General features: G+C 38.1%; 2 protein-coding genes across 3 annotated transcripts in view; one reads left to right on the top strand and one right to left on the bottom strand.

Annotated features, from left to right (window-relative positions):
* Nucleotides 1-18,270, top strand: part of PPM1H (protein phosphatase, Mg2+/Mn2+ dependent 1H) — a 1,465,797-nt gene that overhangs the window by 216,963 nt on the left and 1,230,564 nt on the right. The window lies entirely within an intron of this gene.
* Nucleotides 1-18,270, bottom strand: part of SRGAP1 (SLIT-ROBO Rho GTPase activating protein 1) — a 306,109-nt gene that overhangs the window by 46,750 nt on the left and 241,089 nt on the right. Inside the window, exons 10-15 of one of the 2 annotated variants that reach the window (XM_050748400.1) lie at nt 17,775-17,859; nt 11,067-11,094; nt 6,708-6,810; nt 3,138-3,198; nt 2,926-3,003; nt 748-882 (exon numbers count right to left, since the gene is read on the bottom strand). In XM_050748400.1, the coding sequence (XP_050604357.1) occupies nt 748-882; nt 2,926-3,003; nt 3,138-3,198; nt 6,708-6,810; nt 11,067-11,094; nt 17,775-17,859 (490 nt within the window). Of the gene's footprint in view, nt 1-747; nt 883-2,925; nt 3,004-3,137; nt 3,199-6,154; nt 6,189-6,707; nt 6,811-11,066; nt 11,095-17,774; nt 17,860-18,270 lie in introns of both variants that reach the window. The other variant, XM_050748401.1, reaches the window with a different exon arrangement.

Here is an 18,270-nt window from a genome sequence, read left to right as displayed (position 1 = left end):
AAGTTGATTCTTATGAAGCCTAAGTGATTGAAGTCAGCTCTAGACTCTTGCTGGGAACTCGGACTTAAAAGGGTCCTGTATTTTTAGATGCATGGATCCTGATTGTGGCTAATAACTAATTCATGGTATCATTATTTTCACCTTCCTTTGTATAGTGTCAAAAAGCCCCACTGAAGTAAACAGCAATGCTTTACTTTGCCAATGATTATCAGTTTCATAACATGTCACACACAATCCCAGAGCAACTCTGCCTATTAGCTTGGGTTGCCCACTGACAGATAATTACCACCTGGTGTTCCTGCACTGTAATAAGGATCTTTGATCTCATCTTACCCATTTCTTGAAATAACATTCAAAGATGGATAAATTACCCCACTCCTAAAACTGGTTGAGAAAAACCAAGAACCAAAAGCCAAGAAAAGGTCACATTTCCCAGCTTACAACTTTCTCCTTTCCCTTAGGCGGCTGGCACCTGCCTTTCGGCTCAGTTCCAGCCATGAGTGGGAAGCTCCTGGCTTTCTGGAGCCAGAGGATGTTCGGGAGGAAAGCCCACTCAGTCGAGGGCGAAGCCATAGCTGGGAGGATGACTCGCACTGGATCCAGAAAGAAAGCAAATGGTCTCAGAAATATGGTGGTAATGGAGTAATGGTGGGAGTGGGGGTGTGTGGAGGGGGGCCAGTGCCTTTTCCAGGAAGTTGGTTAGTGAAATAATTCTGGTGGGAAAAGACGAGAAAGAAGTCCACTTACTGATACAAGAAATCAGATCATTAAATCTTTCCTTAGGAAAGAGGGGGTTTTCCAGCCCACGGAAATAGAGCTTCAGAACGCCAGCAACTGAGTTAATATCATGGTTACTCTGGTCATCAGCCAAAGGATTTTCACCTAAAAAAAAATTTGTTACATTTATAGTGCTTCTTTTTATCTGAACAAAAATATATTTCTATGAACATACACACTGCTATATATACATGTATCTTTTAATTACACTTTATGAAAGATTATATGGTACTAAAATTAAAATAATTGGTTTAGATATCCCATCCCATGATTAACCTAAAAGTAGCTGACTAAAATAAAGCTTTTAAAATCTTATGCAACTAAACAATCCCTTACAAGTTACCCAGATCTTAAAAATAAAATATTGTGGAATTTATAATTTTACCCAACCCCCACTTTTTAAAAGCTGAAATCTGTAATCTTAGTTAGACATGAATTCAAACACTACATCCTGTGTTTCTTACCCTACTGGAAAAAAGGCACACACACACATAGTCTGTCTGGCTATGCTATGTGAGTCAGCAAAATTTATCAGAAATGTCATAGGCTCCACTGAATTGTGAACACCTACAATTAAATAAGTAGGTATTTCCCAAAGTGGCATGGTGGTGTTCACAGCACATCTGAAAGCTGTCTTAGCAGAGGGAGATTGTAAAATCAGATAGAGGAACTTGAAAATGTACCTTTCACGTTACCAAGGAGTTTGTATAAAAAGTGGGAATTTAAAAAATATATCATAAATATAAAATTACGTATTTTTTTATGGTAAACAACTTTAAAATATTAGGTAACTAGTCTGGTGTTTCTCCCTTAAGAATTAAATTAAATTATTAGGCAACTAGTCTGGTTATTGTTCCTCTCAGAGACAAAATCCTTAAGAAGTTCAACATAAAATACAATCTTAATTCAAATTCTGTTTTTTATTTACAGTTTTATGCTTCTCTTCTACAGTTCACAAAAAGTGTGCATTGCATTTTAATGTATTTTTTTTTTTTTTTTTGCTTCTTAGGGCAATTTATTTTTAGGGATCTGTTTGTTCCCTTTTCTCTGTTCCTAGGGCATGAAATCACTGAACATGAATTTATCAGAATATAATAATTACTATTATTTTTGCCCACTGTGAGAAAGCCTCACCCAAGCAGATCACAAACAAATAAGAAATACTGGGAGAACTTCCAAGGAAAAATGATAGCGTATTTTGCCTGTGGTGGCTAGCACAGAACCTGATACTTCATCATATTCCAACTTATCCTGAAGATGGCCAATGCACGGGACTTGACACATGTGGCTGCTCTGCTCTAACCATCAATTTTTAGTTTTGCAGATGAGGAAATCGAGGCCAAATAGGAATTCAGCGACTTGACCCATATCACATGATTGATTAGTGGCTGAGAGTCTGATATGATTCTAGGTCTGCCTGACATGAAAGTGTGCAGCTTTGCTAATTATAATGTGCTAACTGGAATGTTTCTAACATAAGGAAATTATATGTGCTTCAGGTGATGGATATCCTAGTTACCCTGATTTGATCATTATACATTGTATGCCTGTGTTAAAACATCATATATACCCTATTGATACATAATACTATTACGTACCCATAATAGTTAAAAATACAAAATTAAGGGAAAAAAAGTACTGACACTGAAAAAAGATAATGTATATGGTAAATGACCCAGTTTAGTAGAACTTATTTGACAGCCAATTATGAACAAGCATAAGGCACCTGCTAGGGTCACAGGGAAGGAGTCTGTGGACAGTGAGAAGAAAAAGGGAAGAGCTCCCGACAAAGGGAGCAGCTGGGCAGCTGGGAGGAGCTGCCTCCCTCACCTGCTATCTAGGCCCAGGGCTGCCCTGGCCACTCTTCTAGAACCTTTCAGCCCCACATTTGCTACACCTGGCACTGATTATCAATGTCAGCCCTCAACCAGGATGCAGAGCTCATATACTTTTCTAATTTTAATAACAAGGGCTTATAGTTCTGGTCCCATTTCTCAGCTATTCTTAATGGATTCTTATAGCTGCACCCCTAATGCAGTACATACAAAGAAAGGTTTTGAGGATATACAGAGTGAGGGCGTCACTTCAGTTTACAGAACATGATGACTTTTCAACATGGTTTGCTTATAGGGATAGACATGCAATTACCTCTCTCAAATGAATTTTTAATATCATTGACTTCCACCTGGGAACCAGACACTCTGAAAATCCCCTGATGCTGAAGACCTAAAGAGAAAAGAAGGCAAAGAGGATAAAACTCCCATCACATTGTCTAGGTCCCTCTTTTCCCAGGAAGTAAATTTACGGAAACACTCCTAGTGATTTTTTAAGAAATAAGAATTCTGTAGTTTATGGCTTACCATAGAGATTGATGAACCGAATACAGCTTTCCACGATGAGGGGAATAACCTGTCCTGAGTCCTGGGTAAACGGATAGAAACCAGTTAAGCTCAAGGGAGAGGTATAAACCCCTCATTATAATAAGGCTTATAGTTTAACAGTAATTAAAGAGGGATTTTTGCAGTTCTGGAGCAAACCAAATTAAATACATTTAAGGCAATCCTGTTTCAACTTACCCTGCTCTGCCTAGAGATGTCAAAAGCTAATTCATCTCTTTTCTTATATTAAGACTCACATACCAAAATGAATATGTGAATAACTCATTTTTAAAAGCTTATTTATGCAAGTGCTCAATCTTTAATGGGCTTAAAAAGAACCCTGTGTGTTATAATCATAGCATCTTCAGTTTGATTGGCTGTATTCATCATGAAAGGCAACTTTTCAGCCATCTCAGGATTCTCTCTCTGACATCCCTGAGAGTACATCACCTAGATGACAAGTTATGAAAGGGCTTCCATATCTATAGATGCCTAATATGAGAATTGTTACAGAGATAATTAAAACATGTATTTATTTAGTTTACATCAGAACTTACAGATTTTTCATTATTACATTTTCATATTTTAAGGAATAAGAAAAAAAATGGCACAAATGTACATCGGAGTAGATCGTTTTTTTAGAAAGGAACATTTTTGGGCCTTCTCTCCCCACGTCTTGTAAAACAGTCACTGCCTTCTACTAAACAAATGTAAATTGTGGCAATGTTTTAAAACATGTATAGGATGACAAATGAGATGAAGGGCTGCTGAGGTCACAGTTAAATATGTACCAATGCCATGTACTCCATGAAGTTACAGAAGGTTACTGACTACAGAATTATTTTTCATGTATTTTTAAGACTCTGCTTTTTCAGGAATTAGATCTTTTTAAAAAAGCCAAAAAAACAAAACCACTGGGCTCAAAAATGATTAGCTGACATCAGGTATTAATTCATGAGGAATTTTATTTTGAAATGCAAAAAAAAGTTGGTTGTCTTAATATATTAGAACAATTCAGAATCCATTAACCTTTCCAATTAAGCAGTGGGGGAAGGATTGGGAATAATGCAGTTCAGCAATTTAAACTCTTTACTATTCCTAGAATGAGTATTATACTTCTTAAGGAATTGTCTTATTTTAGGTTTTAAGACAATCTAATCAGTGTATAAACCAGTTAATGGCTCAATTACTTCTGGAGTCTGTATTAAGTTTCTCTAATTAGTTAATTTGTTTTAGGAGTATAAATTTTATTAATTTCTTAAAGAAGATTCTTAAGAATAAAGACACATTTTAGTGTGGACTAGCTGGCTCAGGAACAGTAATGTAATTACATCACAACTTACTGAATATGTGAAAGGATTTTTCTTTAAGATGTAAGTGTTTTAGGGGTAGTAAACTATACGAACAATTCATGGAACACTAATCTGAAAGCAACATATTTTTAAATGTGATAAAAGGAGACCATTAATTTACATCTCTGCTAAACTTAGTATTAAAACAAAAAGAAAAGCGAAGAATACAAGGTTATTAAAAGGAAAATGTTTGCACTAAGAAAGTTCTCAATAAAAAATGTCTTAGGTTTTCATATTTTTAAAAATGTTCTTGTATTTACATTTACTAATTGCTTTTTTAAAAAGCTATGATCAGTATTTCATTCAGATATAATTAATTTTGTAGTCAAAAAGTAATGAGTATATGTGAGTTAATTTAATTTAATTTTATAGATTTCAGATGCATGCGTAGAAAACGTAAGAAAATATAAGAACAATGGATTGCATTCCATCTATCATTCAAACTAATCCTTTGGTGTCAGTTTTCCCATGACAAAAAGAGAAAAAACGGTTTTGACTTTGCTGTCTTCACAGTGACACTGTGGAGATTTCAAGTGAGCAAGCCCGTTTTAGAAGTGGAAAGGAGTCCTCTGTATTGTTTCTATTACCAAAGATTCTTCAATGTGCCATCTGGGCGGTGAAGATCTTCTATAAGTGAATTTTCCATGATAGCTGGTTTATTTATTCTTTGGTACCTCAATTTACTTTCATTTAACTGCTCCTAATGAAAAATCGAAAGAATATATAAAATGTGCTTTTCTATCACCTTAAGCAGCCATTCTCATACCATATTATCAAATACAACAGAATCCTATGTCGTCATCTTGCAGCTTTTCTATATTCTCTTTCTCTGCCAGGACATCAGCTGCATATCTCATTGCTTTCATTTTATCGTTCCTCTCTCTCCATCTAATTTGTCCCTGCTTATAAGCCAGGGGCTGGGAAAATAGATAATCAAATTTGACAATAATTTTATATTAAATTAGAGCCAATAAGGTTCTTCTGGATTTAAGGCTTAAGGCAGATTTGTAATTGCTATTTAGGTTCTTCAGTGGCTTTTCACTTAATTCCAGAGTAGGGCTATTTTTAAGGCTGCCAGAGGTTTTTAATCTATGTATGTATGTATGTATGTATGTATCTGTCCTTACACATGCCGCGTGCACATTTATTTGTTAGTACACAAATTCAAGAAACAGACCTAAGAAAGTAAGGCATCTGTAACATATCATTAAGGGAGGTTATTAATGATGTGGTTTCTCAGATAAACTTAGTTTGCAGAAACACTGCAGCCCATGCCATAAAATGTGAACTATGAAGGAGAAAGCAAGCCCTTTACTTCTTTGTAAAATTCACACTAGGGTCCATAATCCAGTATTAAGTGTGTATTTGGTATTTAACATTGACTTTCCCTAATAAAAGCCCTTGATCAAACTTGGTACATTTGCCAAACACATAATGTAAAAAGTAATAGTTTAATGTACCCATTTTTCCTCTAGTGTTTGATTGCTACAGTTTCTAAGTAAAACCCATTTACAAACCTGTCTAATTTCCAAATGCAAACATTTTTCTTTTAAAAACCTTAACAATCTAATTAAAGCCAAGCATGAGCACAACTTGAAAATGATACCAACAGTGAAAGAGCACCCTCACGTCCCTCTAGCACTATACCTGATGTCTTGTGTGCGAGTTTCTTCGTCCTCGGCTAGAAGCATTATCAGAAATACAGGATGAAAAAGAAGACGAAGAGTAAACACAGCAGAGATACAAGGTATAGATCATAGGGTCTTACAATTCATTCAATATAATGAATTCCTCAAGTCATGGGAAATCAGAACTCCTGCTGTGCTTCAGAGCTAGCCTAACAAGCAGACTTTAAAGAATATTTTGTGCCATCTCATTTGCACGAGTAAAAATACAACATTTTTATCAGGTTGCTTTTTAACTTTCTGTATAAATTATGGCTCTTTTAAAAAAAAAAATAAAGAAAGAGGGCTTTCTTTTGTGCCCACATAATAATACCCACATTTATTCTCTCTTCTGAAGACACTCAACCCAAATATTCTTTCCTCTCTGACTTCAGGAAATATTATATTGATTTTCTGGGAAAGCAAAGAGCCCCAGGACAGACTTGGACATAATGACCTTCCTCCTCTTACAAGAGGCTGAGACCATTATAGTAAGAAGCATGGAGATCAGCCACCCAGATGGCTGGTGCCAGTACCTTGACGAATGTTTCCAAATCCCCATTAAACAACTTAGTATTATACTGTGAGCGGGGCCTGGACTTCCTGTGTTTCTGGGGCTTAGGGGGAACATTTGGAGGCCTAAGGGAAGGGAATATAATTACTGAGCATGGCAGAAATCAAACAATAAATGAAACATCTATAGGTCACATCAATATTACAAAACATGGGAATCTTGGGTTCCTTCCCCTCCCCCAGTCACAGGGGAAAACAGTCCTTCCCATTTCCCATTTATTTACTTTCACTTCTATATCAAAAAACACACAAATTGTTTATTCACACTGCTGTTTCCCTGTATGTTGCAGCTGACATTTGTTTGTTTGCTGGTTTGTTTTAAAATACACACTACCAAGTAGACTCGTTAGTTATTTGGCCAAACGTTACACACCAGCATTCTTGCTCTCTGGGTTACAAGTCACACAGTAAGATACAACCGGTCATAAAGATTAGGGCTCTGGTAGATCACCAGATGAGGAATTAAATATAACATTTTTAGGTAGATGTAATTTTTTTTAATTTTTATTTTTTAAAATTATTATTATTATTTTTTAAGACAGAGTCTTGCTCTGTTACCCAGGCTGGAGTGTAGTGGAATGATCATGGCTCACTGCAGCCTCCACCTTCTGGGCTCAAGGGATCTTCCCACCTCAGCCCAAGCAGCTAGGACTACAGGTGCATGGCATCATGCCCAGCTAATTTTTAAATTTTTTGTAGAGACAGTGCCCCCTATGTTTTCCAGGCTGGTCTTGAACTCCTGGGCTCAAAAGATCCTTCCACTGTGGCCTCCCAAAGTGCTGGGATCACAGGCGTGAGCCTCCTCACTCAGTCCAGCAAACCAATGCAAGTAACATCACATCTGTTCGATACCCCTCCAGGAGTAATGGGATTTTATTTTATGCAAAAGTAACTATTAATGGATTACAAGTAAAAAAAATAGTTTGGGTTCACTGCTTTTTCTAATTTGGGGGACATACAGGTTCGCATGAGTTATTATTTCTTTAGAACGAACTATTCCACCACCTAAATATCTGAGGATGTACTCGTTTATGCCACTGCAGACTCTCTTCCTCTCCAGTCTGCCCATCTGCTCTGGTGAATAAACCATTCTCTCTGACACACGCACATCTAGTGCAGCAGGTGGTCTATTGAGAAACTCCGCACCACCTTGCCCTGTGACTGCAGAGAGAACCTCTTCTGCTCTCTCCCGTTAGTGGAAAGAAGGCCAGAATTACCTGACTCAACTTCTGCTACTGTGCTGAATGAAATACATGGAAGGAGAGCCCTGAGACCTGTCTCTGGATGTTTTAATGCAAAACTCCTTCTTAATTGCAAGGCTTATAGGAGGATACACACCACACCGGGAAACTGTGTAAAGCCCTTCATTAAGCTTCAGACTCTAGGAAAATTTATCTTTTTTAGTTCATTTAGTTTTAAGTTCAGAAGGTCTGGTTCATATACCAGATCCCAAGAAGTTACACGGAAGCCTGACTAGCTTCCTAAGACACTATCATGTATGGAAACAAACCTACTGGTACAGACTTCCATAGCTAAATTCTAAGACCCTCCCAGTAGATGGGCTCATATGATGAATGGGGTGCACAGCACCTGAAGTTCCACAGTGCTGGCGAGGTTAAAAGGAGCCTTTGCGAGTGTCTAGGAGGGAATATGGAAACTTCTACCAGGCAACCTATCATTTCCTGCCATGGTTGCAATTTCTGAGATCTCTTTTATACACTGAATTCTGGCCATTCATGGAGGAAAGAATCTGATAAGTGTAAAAAGAACAAAACAACCAACCACCAAAGGGTTTAACCCTACATACTTGATTTCATCCACTCCTTTCACTATTTTAGAAGTGTTTTAAAATGTGGATTTCATTTTTATTCAGGTATGGTGAGGCCAAGGATCAGGAGACAACTACCACTGAAAAGATAGTTTGTTACTCACAGTTCCCAAGAGCTGGGGACACGCCCCACCACCAGGGAAGCCACAGAAGGAAGCACCAGGGTTGGTCAGGAGGCAGAAGGCACAAAGGAAAATGTGGGCAAGAGTCTTTATTGTGGTTCCCACTGTAGGGAATGGGAGAAGCTGGGGAAGCAGGTTTAGAATAGGCTACTTGGAATGATTCCAGTGGGCTTTGGGGCATAGGGACTGTCCCTAAATTGTCCCATACCTGGCCTTGGGGTGATTAGGGAAGGGGAAGAGTGGCCTTGAGTGTCAGAACCATGAAGGAGGTGGTTGGAGGTAGGTCCTCTGGATCACCTGACTTGCATACAAAAGGCACACTTGCAAGCCAGTTCTTACTACTGCTAGGAATTGGCTAATCCTGGGAGGGGAAGTACTTCTGGAATCAGCAAGGCCCCAAGATACCAAAGCATGAAACTAGAAAATGTGGTTATTACAATAAGGTCCAAGAGAGCTTCACATCTGGTGATATTTGGAGAAGCTGACAAAGCTAAGGAGATTAGAATTGTGTTTGGTCACTGATTCATGGAGCAAGCCAATCTTGTAGACGGAGCCAAAAACCTCCAATGCCCTGAATCATTGTCCCCGCATGACTGGGAGACGCAGGGTAATGCTGGCTAATGGAGGGATATCTTTTGAGTCTTCTATCAAAGGCCTGAAAATCACCTCTGTAGGATTCTATAGTATGGTAAACGTGAACACATGCAAGTTATGAGAGGAACTTGGAATGCAAACGAACTGCCTGAGTGCTTATCAAAGTAATTTTCATGGTGGAGGTCTGACGATTCTTGCTCTGCTACGCCCACATCAAGTGAACAGAGCCAGGGATGTTCAACATTCCAACTGCGTGACTCATTCTGACTCTGTGGCTACCACATGACTTCCTGATAATCTGGTTTCCTATAGAGGATGCCCACATGAGAGGAAGTACTGGTCAGGTTGACGTGAGTATCTAGTCTATTTGGCAATTATAGCTCGCATTGCAAATTAATATATTTCCATTTCTGCTTTTGAAAAAAATCTCTTTTTTTGAAGTGCCTTACATTAATTATAATTGAGAAACAACAGGTAAAATAATTGATACTGCAAGGAGATGCTACAAGTGAAAAACATCTCTATAAGCTGCATATTACCAGGTTGAGGTTACAGTCCTCTTTTTCACTGACACAGTGAAGAAAAACCTCAGTGTTTTTTTCTTTTATTAGGTTTGGAAAAGTCAGGAGCTGTATCTTTCTAGTTGGTTTACCAAGAAGTATAAGAGGCTTCCTTATGAATAAGCTGCCCAGCAATAACATCATAGATCCTTGAAAGTCGACTTGCCAATTACTGCAACAGATATACCAGTGTTCTAAATGCCTCTTATTTCAAAGATAACTCAATTTCAAAAGTGCAACATCTTGCTATGCTAATTAGGTAATTTATGTCTGTTGCACAAATGGTGACATAGAAAAATAAAAGTTGCCACAAACTTTCCCCAACCCAGATCAGAATCTGCTGCCCAAATGGCTTTTCCTTCTTGTAGTAGCTTTACAATCCTCTCTTTCATTGAAAAAAGTACAATATGGGAGTATGTTAAAAGTTAAATGTTTAAAGTGAATCAAAATGGAGAATATATAGAGAGCTAAAATCTTAAAGATATTCGATATAGCTCTAATTTTTATTTTTAGAGATGGAGTCTCACTCTGTCACCCAGGCTGGAGTGTGGTGGTGCAATCTAGGCTCACTGCAACGTCCGCCTCCCGGGTTCAAGTGATTTTCCTGCCTCAGCCACCTGAGTAGCTGGGATTACAGGCGCATGCTACCATGTCGAGCTAATTTTTTGGTATTTTTAGTAGAGACGAGGTTTCACCACATTGGCCAGGCTGGTCGTGAGCTCCTGACCTCAGGTGATCCACCCACCACAGCCTCCCAAAGTGCTGAGATTACAGGCTGAGCCACTGCACCCAGCCAGCTGTAATTTTTATATGACTAAAGGAAAATAGGAACAGAAAATAATTATACTTTCTACTTATGCAGATGTACATCATATTGTTTTTTTAAATTAAACTATCAAATCAAAAGTCCTGTCATACTATTTAGAAACACTTGAAGTGTTCTGGATTAGATAAACCAAGCCTGTTTAACTTAGGTTTTTGTTACCGTTTCTGCCTATTAAAGAGCTTTACAATTCCAGAGGGAAACCTTAAATAAGCCAGAACATACCTAGTCTTGTGAGAAGCCCAAACATTTCATGTTGCTATGCTTTGTCAAGCCAAAACTATCTCCCGTATTCATTAACAAAACATGTTAATTCTTTCAGCACTGAAATGGTTGCTTCTTGTTAAAGAGAAAGTGAAATATGCTATAAGTTATATGATAACATATTTTCCTACCTTGTAGTCATATATTCAGCTCTATGACCTGCAGAAAAAAAATTAAAGTAAGTAAACTGAATGGAATCAGTGGACTGTATGTGGTACTCTTTTGTATCTCCTGTCCCTTATTTTAAAATGTTGAATTTATAATAACTTACACATTTTTATGGTAGAAAACATGAGGATAGCATATGAAGATAGACAAATAATTCAGAGTTAACATTTCATAAAATCTATACATAAAATGCAATAAATTCTATAGATTTGAGAATCATGTTTCGCTTGGCAATTTGAGGTGGTTTTTTTTTTTTTTTTAAGAAAAGAAACAAGAATAGCTGCTTGATCATAACTGTAAGCCCAAAAATGAAATACAAATAAGACACATCCAAGATTTACATGTTTGCTATTCTCTCTGTTTTGACTGACACTTGTTGGGGAGAAGGATGAGGTCAAATAAAGTTGAGAGGGTTCAATTTTCCTTAGACTAAGTTGGTGTTCTTTCTATAATATGAATCAGGGGACTGGAGAGAAGTTGTATTTTGTAATCAGAAATGACATTTGTGAATATTAAAGTACAAGGACATTAAATGATACTACATTCCACCAGCTTGTAAACTAAAAGCCTTTCACGGAGTTCTCTGTCCATTAAAACACAAACTTCTTATACATTTGGGTTTCTTGACTTGTTTTAAGCAACAGGGCTGAATTTTTGTAGTGCTCCAACAATCGGCAATAATTTCAAGTTTGCATGTGTTTATTGGTTGCTTTGTACGTTTAGTGAGGAGTGCTGGGAAGGAATGTGGGAAAGTTGAACCATTCAGCTGGTTTGTTTGCAAAATAATGATATGGTCTTGAAACAGCTTGAAAATATAGCTGGCAGGGGATGGTCACGTTGCAGCACAAATAGCTAAGCCTAGCCTATCATATCATAACGCAGTGATTCAGATTTCTAGGGCAAGGCCAACATGACAATGGTAAAGAAAACTGGCTTGTTGGGAACGGTGAATCAACACTCCCAGGCTGCAGCAGAGTCTTTTACTCTATTATCTCCTCTTGAATAACAAATAACATACAGGATTTGATTAATATCTACTGATAAAAAAGGGGCAAACAGTTAAAACCTGAGACTACCTTTCTTTACATAGGGCCAGGCCACAATAAAAGTGTTGGCAGAATGAGTTCATGGCCATGACTTGAAGTGGGGATGAAGGGAAGGGAAGAATCTCCTCCTCCTCCTCTTCTCAGTTCTACTTATTTAAGTTATAAGTCCCTTCCTTTTGCTGGCCTTCTACTTTGGAGGAGAAGAAAAAGGTGAAGGTGTACACAGAACTTCAGAATAATTTATAGCTATTCATGAATGGGAGCGAAGGTCTACTGAGAAGAAGAGGGGGCAGATGATGAGCTGACTGGTATGCGGTGCCTTATGGGATATCCTAATGGAAGTGTTCGGCAGGAAGCTGGCTATACAGGGTTAGAGCACAGAGAAAAGACAGGGCTGGAGATAAAGATGTCAGAGTCACCACCATTTAGGTTGTGTTGGGTCCATAGGAGCAACATAAGATTACCCAGTGTGAGGTAGTAGAATGTGCAAAGGGTTGAGGGTAGAGAAACTGTATGGCTTGTGCTGTATTATGTTGTTATTTTGTATACTTTATGATAGCATTAAGTCTAATTAGGTATGATGCAATATATATTAGTAACAATAAAAACAGCAATGACATCTAATATTTATTAGACACCATCATAAGCACTTTGTATTACATATATTAACTCACAATTTTCACAATGACTTTATGAGGTAGCTTCTATTATTATCCTTATTTTACAGAAAAGACTGAGCATATAGAAAAGTGACTTGCCCAAGGTCACGCTATTAGTATGGGGTGGGTGTGGCACTCAGGTCCAGGTTTGTTTTAATCCCAGTCCTGAGCTCCCAGGAACTATAACTATGTACTAGCTCCCAAGCACTATAATGTACCACCCTTAAAAACATTAAGTCTTTTTCCCTGGCAAATATGTTGAAAGATCCTAGAAGAAAGGTAGGGATTACAGCTTACAATTCTGTCTGCCTCATATGCCTAAAGCCAAATACAAAATACTGAATATTTAAATAAATTTAATAAATTCTATAAATATTTACATTAAATTAATACATATCTATAAACGTAAATTTGATAACATAGGTAATCACTTTCAAGTGATTCAATGATAATGATGCCATGAGAATTCCTTAGAAATGAGATGTTATAACTTTGAAATTCTGCCATTTTTGTTACAATATCCTAACAAATTATTCCCTAGATTTAGAAAATGATACATAAAATGTTTAAAATTATTTTGCTCCATCCATCCATAGTTATAGTATAAGATAAAAAATTAAAAACCTATAACAGATACATTCTGAATAATGAACCAAGAGCAAACTTTGCAAGAACTATCATTCACAGTGTAACCACACTACCACATCCATCGTTTTTTCAGCTAATAGTCCTGAGTGTGTCTCAACTGATGAATGAGGTTTTATTTTTTAATCAGTATCATCATTAATAGATCAATAACACACAAGCTTAGAAGACTCTTCTTCCCAGAGAAATGTGAAAGCTTCCAGCAGTCTGAGGATTAGATTTCAATCATTTTCTTTGGAAAGCTACTTAATTATTAAAAACAACGGACCACTCCTTCCCCCGCCGCCACACCCCCGAACATGCAAGCCATTGTGAAGGAAACAAATGCCCCAGGCTTAACTTGTTCTTGGTGCAAACATTTTTTTTCAGCTACTCTTAAATTTCACTTGAGAATTATGAAGTGAATTATTTTTCACACCTAAATGTATTTTATCTCTTACATATAGTTAACGGGAAAACCAAAATATAGTTTGGTGGCAATTTGATATTTTAAAAAAGGAGATGAAAGACTTAAAATGTGTATAGCTCAAATGAGACACAGGCATCCTGGATTTGCTCCCTAATGAATGACTGATGAGAACTCCTGGCATTACTTTCCAGTCCTTTTTCTTCCTTAAGAACACCAACTACTGCAGTGCTTTTCTAAAAAACCATAATTACTCACAATCAGCTTCCCTTCTGAAAGTATACTTGTACTCCTACTCAAAGACAGACAATGGATTGTATGAGGATAACCTATTAAATTCCTTTGTCAGAAACCTTATGCCCAGGGCAAGAAGCAATATAATAATGGAGCTCAGCTCCTAGTGTCAGATTTTCTGTTTGGCAAAATTGCACTGATATTTGCAACCCCTTAGCTCCAAATGTTGCACACAAAGAAGTCAATGTGAACATTAAGGCTCATTACTGAAAAAGAAAAAAAAATTCAGTGCCTCAGTTTTATAGATATATATATCTCATTTACTGTGGTCAATTTAACTTCTATGATTTAAAAACAAATGACATCACAATAAGATATAATGGTGTTGCTAAGGGTTGAAGAAAATGATAATGATGAGTTTGGTCTTAACAACTCATTGCGTGTTTCCTTCTATTTCAGTAGTTTTCGAAGATTTGGAATTCTGAATTTTGACAGTGCCACTTTAAGAGCCCAATCTAGTTGCTTCACAATGTTGTAAATCAAAGAACTTACTGGGCCATTGGCAGCCTACCAAAAAGCGAGCAGTAAGGCAGGCCAAACACATGTCTGTAGTTACAGATTCAGCTGTGGACGAGCAACTGCTAAATCTTCGGGTTAGGCTCTATTTGTTTTACTATGAAGGCAGTTTTTGCAGTGGTGAGTCTAGTATACTTCAGAGAGGCAATTTCCATATAAAAAGTCAGGACTGTCCCCAAACATACCATTGAATCCTGTACTAGTAACCCTATTACACCAAATCTGGACTCAGATTCCTCCTTAAGAGCTCACCATGGGATTACTTCACTATGGGATGGGCGCCATTAACTCTCCTGGTCTCCTTTGATGTAGCCTATTAACATGAAGAGGGCTTGCACAGAAAGCCAGCAGGCTTATAATGGTTAAGCTAAGAGGTGTGGCATGTCTCCCATGCTCAGCTTTTCTCTAGGCAAATTTGCCAGTGTCATATTCAGGCAGTGACCATCAATTGGTGTGCCACCAAGCCTGCAAAAGGGGCAGGGCTAGGAAGCAGAGAGGTCTGCAACCAGTGGGCAGAGGCTAGTGTGCCTGCTGCTGATGGATGAAAGCCATCCAGTTTCCTCTGCAGCATAAACTGAGTCCTGTGAAGGTCTTATATACCTCAATACAGCTTGTGTCCCTGGTATACCACAGCCCATTGAAAAAAATTCCGAGATAAAGAAATCCTGAGCTGGGCACGGTGGTCCATGCCTGTAATCTCAGTACTTTGGGAGGCTGAGGTGGGTGGATCCTGAGGTCAGGGGTTCGAGACCAGCCTGGCCAACATGGTGAGACACCCCCCCGCCCACCGCCGTCTCTACTAAAAATACAAAATTAGCCAGGCATGGTGGCAAATGCCTGTAATCCCAGCTACTCAGGAGGCAAGGCTGGAGAATCACTTAAACCCGGGAGGTGGAGGTTGCAGTGAGCTGAGATTGGGCCATTGCACTCCAGTCTGGGCGACAAGAGCGAAACTCCATCTCAAAAAAAAAAAAAAAAAAAAAAAAAAAAAAAGAAAATTCTTGCTTGCAGTTCACAAAGTATAATATAGATATATGCAGTTCAGAAGCTAAAGATGAAATTTGGCATGTGGATTCAATAAATTGGCTAGAATATAGCCCCATCCAATAATGACATGTAAAAGAATATTAAGCATTGGGGTTTTCTCTCTAGGAGACACAAGAGAATCCATGTTGAATAGGTATCATAAAAGTTTCAGAATGTGGCCCCAAGCATATTAACACACGTGTCTGCATGCAGTTCCAAGAATGAATTCCCGCACTACTTCATGATCTCAAAACACAATTTCTAAAGTGGAATCCATCCTCACAGGGTAGGATTTTGTACCTGTAAGCGTTCATCTACACTTAGGATAATTTATGCTTTGGGGCTGGCAACTGACCTTGAGGGCATCACTTGAAATATCAGGCATTTGTGAAAAATTGAAAAAAAAAAAAAAAAAAAAAAGACACTACATGATACGGTGAGGGGAAAAAAGAAAAAAAAAGGACACAATTGTAAGAAAACTATTCAAAGATAAAAAGACTTTTTTTTTTTTAAGTTCAAACCTACAGAAGAGTTAAAAGAGCAGTACAGGAAGCATCCTCATCTCTTTCATGTAGATTTTCTGGCTGTTAACATTTGCCACATTGACTGTACCTTCTCTCTTTCTCTTTCTCTCTCCCTCTTTTTTTTTTTGGAACCATTTGATGGTAAGTTGCAGACATCATGACACTTTAGCAAGCATTTCTTAAGAATAAGAGTGTTCTTCTTTATAATCATAATACCATTATCATATCTAATGCTAACATTATCACATCAAATTAATACTAATTCAATAACATCATTTAACATACAGTCTATATTTCAACTTCCCTAATTGTTCTTAAAATGTCTTTCATAACTTTTGCTTTTTGATTCAGTATCTAATTTAATCTAGTGTGTGAAGGTTCATACGCTGTACTTGGTTATTTTATTTTTTAATGACACTTTTTAGTAGTTTAAGTGTTGCTTTTTTTTCCCCCCCCTTCTAGGTGAAATTGGCCTTTTCATCCTAACTGTGTCAGACATGGTTCTTAGGTCATGATAACCTTTCTCCATGTGGTCATTCCCTGAGGACGATGAGTTCTTGTGGTGGAAACTAGGAGATAAGGTGATGGAAACTTTATGGGTAAGAAAGATTCCAGAATGGTAGGAGGCAAGAATTTAGGTCTAAGAGGGGTAATCTCTTTTTTGACCTGAGTTACTCACACAACTCAGTCCTCTCATTTCCCACTCCCTTCCATGTTCTCTTTTACTTTTTCTAACTTCTGGCAGGGTCTAGTGTGAGTAAAAGATAAAGTTACAGACTATGAAGCACTTAAGACAGGGACTTGGCTTGTATTTTTTTTCCTTTTAAATTTCATCAAGACAAAGATAAACATTAACATTTATACAGTCCCCTTTGCCAATATTCCCATGCCCCCCTCAGTTTCCTCATTTGTAAAAATGGAGAAATTAATAGTGTACAGCAAAATATACGACTCAGAACAAAGCCTGGCCCAGAGAAAGCCTTACAAGTCTTAGCTGTTGCTGTTGTTTTTGTTACTATTATTAGAAATAGCAATCTACTTATACTGTAAGATTGTTTCTCAACTATAGCCGATCCCTACCGAAAGAAAAAAAATCACCCAAACTGGTTTAACTGGTTTCCAGAGTCTAAACAGGCAATAGATGGAACAACAAATACTCGCCCATTAAAACAAACAGGGGTGGGGTTGGAAGGGTGCAGAACCCTGAGAAGGGAAGGAAGAAGAGACTGGGGGTCAGCAGGTAGGGGAGGGGCAGCGTCTCCAGACTTTTCTACCATCAGGAACACCATGCTCTGAAGATCCCTCCCTAGGAGCTCGGTATTGACTTTCCAGCCCTCCCTAGATTTCACTATACTTCCTCAAGGTTAGCACCACGCTTTAGAAGAAAATAGTGCCAGGAGAACTTGATCGTGACATACACAAATGAAACCAAATCGAAACACAGAGTGTCCTCTGCTTCTTAAAGCACAAATATACAATTCATACTCTTTCTGGAATACATGCATGATACGATGTATCATCCAGGTCATCTTCCTATACATTTCGGATAACTCACCTTCTCCCAGAGTCCTCTGCAGCAAGTCATGTTTGGCTTGAAGTTTCGTGATGAGATTACTGCCTTCCAAATATTCTCTGAGTTTCTGCAAAAGGCAAGAATAATTTTTAAATTTTTTTTTTTTTTTGGAGACAGAGTTTCACTCTTGTCGCCCAGGTTGGAGTGTAGTGGCTCGATCTTGGCTCACTGCAACCTCCGCCTCCGGGGTTCAAGTGATTCTCCTGCCTCAGCCTCCTGAGTAGCTGGGATTACAAGCGCCTGCCACCACGCCTGGCTAATTTTTGTATTTTTAGTAGGGACGGGGTTTCTCCATATTGTCCAGGCTTGTCTTGAACTCTTGACCTCAGGTGATCCGCCTGCCTCGGCCTCCCAAAGTACTGGGATTACAGGTGTGAGCCACTGCACGCAGCCTAATTTTTAATTTTTAAAAATTATTCAATGTCAAGGAACTTTTCATAGATCTAAAATCCAGCCACTTGGATCTTCTAGATCCTAG

This window comes from Macaca thibetana, chromosome 11 (genome assembly GCF_024542745.1).
Source record: "Macaca thibetana thibetana isolate TM-01 chromosome 11, ASM2454274v1, whole genome shotgun sequence".
NCBI classification, from domain to species: Eukaryota; Metazoa; Chordata; class Mammalia; order Primates; family Cercopithecidae; genus Macaca; species Macaca thibetana.
Note: the sequence above shows the minus strand (reverse complement) of the source record. Positions and strands in the feature narration are given on the sequence as shown.